At 41.6% G+C, this 9,859-nt stretch overlaps 1 protein-coding gene across 4 annotated transcripts in view; it reads right to left on the reverse strand.

Moving 5' to 3' along the window:
• Positions 1-5,759, reverse strand: part of Baz1a (bromodomain adjacent to zinc finger domain 1A) — a 95,527-nt gene extending 89,768 nt beyond the window's left edge. The window contains exons 1-2 of one of the 4 annotated variants that reach the window (XM_063224408.1): positions 4,894-5,132; positions 4,247-4,416 (exon numbers count right to left, since the gene is read on the reverse strand). In XM_063224408.1, the coding sequence (XP_063080478.1) occupies positions 4,247-4,359 (113 nt within the window). In that variant the 5' untranslated portion in view covers positions 4,360-4,416; positions 4,894-5,132. Of the gene's footprint in view, positions 1-4,246; positions 4,417-4,893 lie in introns of all 4 variants that reach the window. The other 3 variants (XM_063224390.1, XM_063224330.1, XM_063224282.1) reach the window with 3 other exon arrangements.
• Positions 5,760-9,859: the final 4,100 nt, after the last annotated feature.

Genomic DNA, 9,859 nt, shown 5'->3' on the forward strand with positions numbered 1-9,859 from the left:
CCATTTAGGAAGCTCTTCCATATCATCTTTTTTAAACATTCATGGACCCAAGTGTTAGGGTCATGTAGAAGATTAATTCCTAAAAAAGGAAGTAAACAAAAATAAAAAATAAAAAAAGCAAGTAAACATTCAATTTCAAGATACAGACTATAGGGGCTGGAGATTTAGCTCAGTGGCATAAGCGCCTGCCTTGCAAGTATATGGTCGTGAGTTCAATCCCTGGTACCGATAAAAACAAAAAAGACAAAAAAAAAAAAAAAGATACAGATTATCCAACTCCCTTTGAAAATATGTGCTCGCCAAGCCTAGCCTTTGACTGTGACTACATTTCACATGTAAGTGATCATCAGTATGAAACTCAGTGTGAAAAGACTATTTCTCCACTATAAATTGATGGCATTCTGGTTTATTTGCTATCTAAAGCTTCATCATTGAGGGCTGTAGTAAACAAGGGAAAGGTCTGAGCAACCAGTGTTATCATGATACCATGATTAGACAGTCAAATTGAGTTCCACACAATGTTTCTGTTCTTTTTTGATGCATACTTGTGCAAACTTCAACCTATATTAGGAAAAAATTCTTCATCATAAGCACCATATGATAATAAACAGTAGAAGAGCATAAACTCCAGAACCTTAAGGGATGTGGATCAAAATTCTAGTATATCAATTGCTAGATATGTGATTTTGGACACTGTGACTTTTTTTAGACATTATTCATCTCAATTTCGTACCTCTAAAAGGGCGCTGTAGGATAGACTAAATTAACAAATAGGAGCTGATGAACAATGCAAACAGGATGTATTTTAAGCTAGTCAAACTGACTTCACAGGAAAGTCAGGTTAAAACATAAACTAGGCTTGGGATACAATTCCGCAGCACAGCACCTGCCTGGCATGTGCAAGGTCCTGAATTTGATTCCCAGTAACAAAACAAAACAACACAACAAAACAACAACAACAAAAACACAAGCTCAACTCCTTATGGAAGATGCTTTTTTTTCTCCTTTCCCTCACCCCCTCCTTTTCTCCCGTACCCCTTCCCCTCCTTCTCCTTCTTCTGGTACTGGGGGTTAAACTCTGAGCCTTTGCAGTTAGCTACATCTCTGGTCTATTCTTTATTTCTTTTACTTTGAGATAGGGTTTTTCTAAATTACTAAATTGCCCAAGCTAGACTTAAACTTGCCACTCTCCTGCCTCAGCCTCTAAGAGTAATGGGATTATAGATGTGCCCCACGCTTGCTGAGATTCCCCGATTTTGTATGAAACATTAGGTTTACTCAAATGTGGGAAGTATATCCCAATTCCAAAGGCCAAAAAAAGAACAAATCATTTTCTTCTTCCAAAAATCTACAATTTCTCATATTCATATCTGACTGTCCACAGCAAAAAATAAAATTGTCATCAGCTAACCAAAATTAAAGCATAAATCTTCATCTGAGACTAAATTATGCACTTGTGCATTTGCCTATAGTTAATGTGTTATTTTTAATGAGTCTGCTTTGCTTATGAAAGCAGGTCAAAAAAGAGTTGGCAATTAGTTAAGGAGCATATAGTTCAAAACAAACAAAATCAAGGAGTTTGCACTGTATTATCATTGAGAATCCTGGTCCCTCTCTCAAAGAACTCAGGGTCTCAGAGAAGCCAAAATGTGAGACAACAAATATAGTGCTTTACAGGGCAGTAATAGGAAGCATTACACAAGAAAGCGCACGGTGATCACTAATGCTTAGAAATATAAAGAGGAAGTGGATTATAACAAGGAAGATACAGACAGAAAACTAGCAATTAAAAGGCAAACACCATTAATTAGCCAGACTTAGAGGCACAAGCTACTCTGTATAATGTTGGGAAGTGAGCAAGGCTGAAAGGTGTAGAAATTTATATTCAAGAAATAAAACACCTGAGTAAACAGATGAGCAGAATGGTCTTCAGATATATACAAAACAAAAATGTTCAAAATAATTTATTTAGAAGATAACCTTCAAATTCACACAAATTAGTCAGTAATTCAACGTATGAATGAAATCAGAAGCTCCTTTCAGTTTCTCTAGATTTGTGTCAAGGGTCAAGGTCAGATTACCATACTACTGCAGACCACCATAAACCAGCTACCAAGTGCATTTCTGTAATGATGTCTTTGTAATCATTTAAGAGAAAAATAATTCAAACTTTAACACAATTAAATGGCAGTCTTCCAAGTCTGCCACTTCAAAATTGTTAAGATTAATATCTAAGAATTCCTGTAATACTACTTTTGTTCATGGTAAATGGTCAAATACTTTAGCTCCCAAACCACCTCCCTTGAACTGCCTGTAACTTCTAAAGACCCAAACAAGCCATTTGGAAACAAATGAAAGTTAAAAAAAAAAAAAAAAAAAAAAAAAACCTAGTTATTTAAAAGTGTTTAAATATCCCAGGACTACAAAGAAGAGTTTTTAATGTTCACAGAAGATAGGTTTAGAATGTCAAAGGCCTTCATTTCAGGTTTTTGCATGGTTAAAATAATTCATCTTTACAAAAAAAAGTACATGAACTGTGTTTAATTCATAAAGGATAAGAGCTTAATTTATCCTACCCTCTAATGTGAAGACAGTCTTCTAAAAAGGTAAGACTGTTTCATCAAAGGAGAAAATGGCTTTGAAATTTAAGCCTGTTTACTATTTTCTTGTCACTTACACAATTTTTAAAATTCAGAAGTCACAAAAGATTTTAGTTAAAAAAAAAAAAAAAGAAAGAAAGACATCACCCTTGTCCAGTTACCTAATCCAAATTTGCTTAGGTAGTTATAAGAGTGAACTCTATTTGAGTAACAAAACAAGTCTGTACAGGAGCAGAGATATGCACTCCTACTCAAAAGTACTGTCTGATGAAAAGTAGTATCTACTTCTCTGAATATAACATAGTTATATTCAGCTGAGGTGCTGAAGAAAAAAAGCTTGCTTGAACGCTCTATGGGTCACACTTTTCCACCCTCACTACCCATTCTCAGACAGGTGCAGTCTGTCCAAAAGCCCTCACTAGACGGAGCCCACTTCCTAGAAAAGGTGCCTCCTACTCTGGGCGCTTTTGGCCCCTTGCAACACACGGTTTCTAAGCTACGAAGAGAATCATTCTGAGTAGGGAGGATGAAGCACAAGAAAAAAGGAGAATGAGGCTGTTGTAGTTGATCAATTTAGTTTCTCTATGGAGATCTTACACTTAAAACACATCCCACTGCTTCGTATCACTGGGCAAGGGGATCTCTTGGGACAAACCAGCAACAGGCTCAAAATGTGGGTGTTGAAACTACACCAGCAGCAGCTTCGGGTTCTTATCAAAACAATAGCGAGTGGCACATGTCAGGCGGCCCACATGAGCAGAGGGATAAAGAGGCGACTTGGCTCGGCCGCGGCTGGAGTTGAACTTGTGTTAACCCTCTCTCCCCCAACCCCCACCTCCGCGTTCCCGGAGGCAAGAAAGTGAAAACTGGGGGCACCCAGGGCTCTGCCATCTGTCCCCTCCCTCTTCCCTTAGCCCGCCTGACTTCTTCCTCACCGGTCTCCCGGGGGTGGAGACGCTGAGCTCCCAGGGGACTGAAGTTAGTCACCAAGAAGAGGCGGTGACAGAGCGCCGGCTCTCGTCGCACACTCAGAGGCCTAGCCGCGCGGGACTGGGCGCTACGGGAGAAGAAACTGGGGTGCCACCGGCCCCCGCCCGCGCGAACCCCGCTTCCCTTTTATAGAGAATCTCAACCCTGCTCTCTACCCCCGCCCGTACCCCAGACAGCCCAACGTCGAAACCCACTCCCGATAGAGGAAACCCAGCCCTGCCGGACAGATTCCTGCCCTCGGGGCCAGGGATTCCCTCTCTGGGCAAGGGGGGCTGCGGGCCTGCGCCGCTGACCCAGGCGGGGATCCCCTGGCCGCCGGGCGGGGATCCCGGAACTGGCCGCCCATTGCGCGTGTAACCGAGGCGGGGAGGGGCGAGGCGGGGAGTTTCCGCCGCCCCGCCAGCCACCAGCCGGCCCGGCGACAGCAGCGGCGCGGAGCGGTCCCCGAGGCGGCCGGGGACGCCGGCCTCCTCCGCCTCGACCCTCTTCCCCACCAAGTCGCGGAGCCGGGCCCCGGGGTGGGGTGGGGGGGTGAGAAACGCGGCCCGCCGCCACCCGTCACTTTCAAGTGGCTCCGCCAGAAGCCCAGGACGGAAAAGGGGAGACAGACAAAAGGGCGCTGTGGAGGGACTCCCACCCCCCAGCCCAGCCCTTACTCGTAGTGGCGGAAGATCTCGTTGGTGACTTTACAGTAGAAAACTTCCTCGTCGGGCCGCAGGTCGACGGGCGGCTTCTGTCTCACAAACGGCTTTCGGTGTAACAGCGGCATCTCCTGTCCGCCCGCGAGGTGGCCGGACCCTCGGCCGTGCGCGTCGGCCCTACTTCGCTATCAGAATTGGAGGGAAAGGGGAGCCGGTAAGGTGGGGCGCGGCGGCGGCGGCGTGGGCTGGTTCGGTCCGCGCGCCGGGAGGCAGAGCTCGGCTGCTTTTGTGTGACTGACGCGCGGCGGCTGCCCCCGAGCCAAGCTGTCTTCGGCTGCTGCCCGGGTGTGGAGCAAGCAGAGCCACCAGCGCCGCCGCCTCTGCCCTCGGAGCGCGCCCCACCTCCGCTCGCCCGGCGGGCGGCTCACAATGGGGCCGGGCGCCCCGTGGCGGGCGGTGCGAGAGCCGCGGCGCCCCCTCCCCCAGCGCCACCTCCCCGCCCGCCGCCGGCTCACAACGTGCTCGGCGCGCAGCCGGCCGCCCCACGCCGCGAGGGCGCTCGCCGCGGGCAGACCCCGGCGCCGCTCGGCTTTGTTCCCGGCTCCCCTCACTTCCCGAAGGCGCCGGCCGGCTCCCGAGCGCCTGCACCGAGTCCATCTCACCTGCGGGCGCTCGGGCTGCCGCCTCTCCACCTTCTCAACAGGCGGACGGCCAGGACCCGGTCCTCCCCGGGGGTCGTCTCTTGCCGGCTCCGTCGCGCCCTGGGCCGCCGTGCGCCCGCTGCCACAGCCCGGCTCCGCGCGGGGGTTCGCGTCCCACCGCCACTTCCCCGCCTCTCGGAGCTCCTGGGAAGTTTCTGATCTACTTTCTGCTCCGAAGGAGGAAGAGCTGTTGGGAGGAGCTTTTCACTTCTCGCTTCTACCTTTTTATTGGCTACTCGATGACTTTTACAGCCTGTCACTGATACAGGAAGAGACAGCGGAGAGCCTGGGAGAGCTACATTATTAATTAATGGAGCAACCCCTTGTGAAGAATCAGAAGCATCCTCCATGTTTGAGGTTATCAGCCAAAAGATCTAGGGAAAGCGCCGGGGTTTCATAAACACATGGCTGACAAAGTGAAGTCTCCGACCTCAAGTCTGGCACCAAAGCTTAGCTTACACGATGGGAAAGGGACTCCGGTTACGATTTAAGTTGTATTTTAAAGGTAGGAAGAGAGAAGAGCAAGAAATAAGGATGTGTTGATATTTTCCTCCGAAATTAGAATTCATATCTCTAAAGATGTTTTGCTTGCGTAAACACTCATCTTGAACAGAAAATACCTTCCTCAATACCAGTTCTTTACTGCATGGGACAATTTAGTCAAAGATTTAGATGGTCCAGGGGGAAAAAAAGAACGTTAGAAAATGTCATCATTCCTGTAAGACCACGACATATTTACACTTAAGTAACACGCCCTTTATTTACAAAGGAATACTTACACCACTTAAATACTTTGCAAAAGATGAATGCTTAATTCAAACAGAATTGTATGGATTTTGAATCTACTACTAAAATTTCCTCTAAAGCAACTTTTTCATATCAGTAATTTTCATTTTTGAAACCAATTTTAATCTACATGTGACTTAAAATTAGAAAAAAATTTCGAAACTAGAAATAACTTAGAATGGTTAAATTTTTCACACAAATGTTTGTACAAATTTTAACTAGTTGAATTCTTACATAAACAAAATTAAAGTTGTTTTATTTCATCAAATACTGTCTTACTCAATTTTCTCACGACCATTTTAAAATGTTGATAGTACTATAATTTGAATTCCTGGAGTTACATACATTGGGTTTCTTTCAATGATTGTATTTAATAAATGTTTTGCACATTTTCATTACTTCAGAATAGTTTAAGTTTAGAAAATTGTAATTAATATATACAAGTTTAGCTTCAGTTTGTTTGTAACAATCAAATTGGTTTGAAACGTAGGTTGCCACAGCAAAAACATTTCTTTTATTAAAGTTATTCTACACATGTACTACCAAAATCTTACTTAAGGTATTATTTCTGTATTTTGGTATCACGATTAATTCCTTATTTTATAAATTACCACCTCTTGGCTCTTGAGGATGAAAAGGTTATTGCTGTATCCAGAATGTAGTGAGACCGTGTAAAAACAATTGGAAATACCATAAAAGAAACTATTAAAGTAGTACAAGAAAAAGAATGCAAAGAAATTAAAATCATTTAATTTTTAAAAAATTACTTCAACTGAACATTTATCAAACTTCTTTTAGGAACCAAGACAGTGTACATCTTGTGCAAGGATACAACAGAAACACATCCTTGCCTTAAGAAAAGTACAATCTTGTAGGTATGAAATGATGAAAACATCCACGAATTGTGAGTCCTAATAATCCTGAATAATGTTGTATGATGCAAAACAAAAATTAGAAAAGATGAGAAGAAAATATGGAAGGCTCTTTCTACATGGAGTTATCCATAGGACGTGACTTGAAGGGCAAAAAAAGCTGTGCTTTAAAATATCCTCACTGATCATAAGATGCTGGGTGAAAACAACCCTAAAATCTAAATATGTTAGTCTCACAGGATATATATTAACCTACTATCAAGATAACTATCTCAATTTTAAGCTATATTGCTTTAGATAGGCTCAAAAGTTTGAACTAGAATAATATTCTTGTCTTCTAATTAACATGAGAAAAGGTTTTTACTGAAGTGGTCTGGTGAAACAGTAATCAGAGCTGAAACAAACCTTTGGAAACTGTTAATTCTTTAATTTTGCACCTGAGGAAACTGAAGCTCAGGAGCTGGAATCTAGACCTCCAGCCCAGTCCTTTTAGACCACACTGTTTTCCTTAGATTCAGTTATATCCAATTTTCTTGTATACTCTAAGTCACACTCTACAAATGAGTTAAAATGCCATTACAAATCCTCCCTCTATTGCTAAAGTGCATATAAATATATTTTAGTAATTATCAGAAACAATATTTTTTTGAGAATTCTCCAGGAAAGCAATGTGGTAATAAAAGTTTTAAATGTGTCAAATCAAATAGCTGTCCTACCTTTATGTTCCATTAACACATCTAACATGTATTTCATGTCTCTTACCTCTTAACAATCTTATAAAAGTATTCGAAGTAAGCTGCACTGAACTTTGGTACCTTATCAACATACACAAGGAACACCTATAACTTTGTAACTCTTCCTGATGTATCTCTATTTGACATCTGTCTCAACTCATCCATGTTCTTTTTAATATCTTTCTAATAAATTCATGACATTTTACCTATAAAAAATTTCCATACTTCATGTTGCTCTCTAGGACCAATGAATTTTTCCTTTGTATCTGAAACCTCTGGCCTAGTGTTAGAATAGTGGTTCTAGACTCCATTAGAAACATCTGAGAAGTTTTTGAAAAATATTGATGCCTAGCTGGGTGTGATGGTGCACACCTATAATCCCAGCACTTGAGGCTGAGGCAGGAGAATCATTGCAAGTTTGAGACCAGCCTGAGCTACAATGTGAGCTCAAGGCCAGCCTGAACTGCATAGAGAGATCCTGTCTCCAAAAGAAAAAAAAAGAAACCTAAGCCATCAACAGGCCTCAGGTCTCTAGGGTTGAGACCCAAGTACTGAGAATTTAAAATGCTACTCAAGTGGTTGTGGTATACAGCTGAGGTTGAGAACTAATGTGCTTATGGGAGATTGAATTGTTGATGCTCAAGTGGTAACATTGCTGAATTTAGAATATATCTTTTTTTCAACCTCTTCTGATTAAATCATGGCTTATGAGGTAGTAGAAGAAATTGGAAGAATACTCTGTGGTTGTCATTATCACTTTTACATTTAACAAATACTTTCAACTTCTCAAGGGCTTGTGCTAAGGACTTTAAATCATCTCATTTTGTATATATTAAGTAGCACTAATCATTTTCATTTTATAGATGAAGTCACTAAGAGAAAGGTTACTGCAATAGAATGCCCAAAATCATAAATCTGGAAGCCCCGAATCTAGCCTTTATCAGCTTCAGAATATATGCTTCCTAATACTGTTCTGCATTTCCTTAGGACTGATTTGCTGTTCTAGCTCAGATAGAAATTGAAACAGGGAACTTGATCCTCTCCACAAAACAGTTTAGAATGTGTATTGGTTAAGAACATTTGCTAATCACGAAAAGTACTAGAGGAAACCATGGAAGACTTTCTTAAAAACAAAAAACAAAAAACAAAAAACTGTCACAATGGGAAGAGCCTAACTAACATAAATCATAGCTTTCACAAAATATGATTCCGTAAGATAAAACATGACGGGGCTGGGGATTTAGCTCAGCGGTATAAGCGCCTGCTTTGCAAGCAGGCCGTCGTGAGTTCGATCCCTGGTACCGATAAAAATGAAAAAGACAAAAAAAAAAAAAAAAAAAAAAAAAGATAAAACATGACAAAATCTACCACAAGCAAAACCGATACAGAATTATTATCAAATTGGGAGGAAATTTTGCAGCTCACTGATGAAAGACTAATTTCTCTAACATACAAAGCGTTCTTATAATAACCCAAAAAAACCAAAAATGCATCAGCTTTTAAAGCATATGCAAAGATTCTTAGCTTCACTTATAATTAGAGAAATACAGATTAAACTACAACAAGATCACATTTTCCATCCTGTAGATTAGTGAAGATTACCATCATCTATTGGTAAATCTGGGGGGAAACAGGCACAACTTCTATGGAGGGTAATTTGCCAGTATCCACCCAAAATTACAAATGCACTAGAACTCCATGTGAGGGAAGGTATCACACAAATATATTTCAATAAGAATCTTTATGCTGGCTTCATTAGCAGTAGCATAATATTAAAACCAATGATAATGTCCATTTTTACATAAATTATACTAAATTCATACAGTGAAATAATATGCAAACATAAGTAAAACATGACAGTTACAGAAAAGTATTTTCAGGGGAGGTTTATTATATATACATATTTATATGATACATAAAATATGTCTAGAAGGATAAATAATAACACACTGGTTGCCTCTGGGGAAAAGGTGGCTGGAGACAGAGATGAAAAGGACATCTTTTACTGAAATCAAAGATGAATACAAATTTTAGACTGGAGATACAGCTCAGTGGCACATCCCCTGCTCAGCAAGTGTGAGGTCTTGCATTCGATTCCCACACAAAAACAAACAAACAAACAAACAAAAAAAAAAAACCAAACCTCTCCTTCACTTCAAATTTCATATATATATATTTTTTTTTTGAGACAGGGTCTCACTATGTAGTTTAGACTGGCCTTGAACTCACTCTATAGTGCAGGCTGACCTTGAACTCATGATGACCCTCCTCCTCAGCCTCAGCCTCAGCCTCCCAAGTGCTGGGATTACAGGCATATGCCACTACTCACACAAAATTTGAATACAAATTTTGTGGGTTTTTAATAACCTACTTATTTATTTGGCTTTTTGAGATAGCTTCTCACTATATAGTACAGGCTGGCCTTGAATTCACAGTGATGCTCTTCCCTCAGCCTCCTGAGCGCTGGGATAACGGGTGTGTTTTGCTTTTACATTATCTATTATGTCCACCCTTTTGATTTGATTGACTCTGTTC

This window comes from Cavia porcellus, unplaced genomic scaffold, assembly GCF_034190915.1.
Source record: "Cavia porcellus strain 051 isolate PalLab524CR breed Dunkin Hartley unplaced genomic scaffold, mCavPor4.1 scaffold_1, whole genome shotgun sequence".
NCBI classification, from domain to species: domain Eukaryota; kingdom Metazoa; phylum Chordata; class Mammalia; order Rodentia; family Caviidae; genus Cavia; species Cavia porcellus.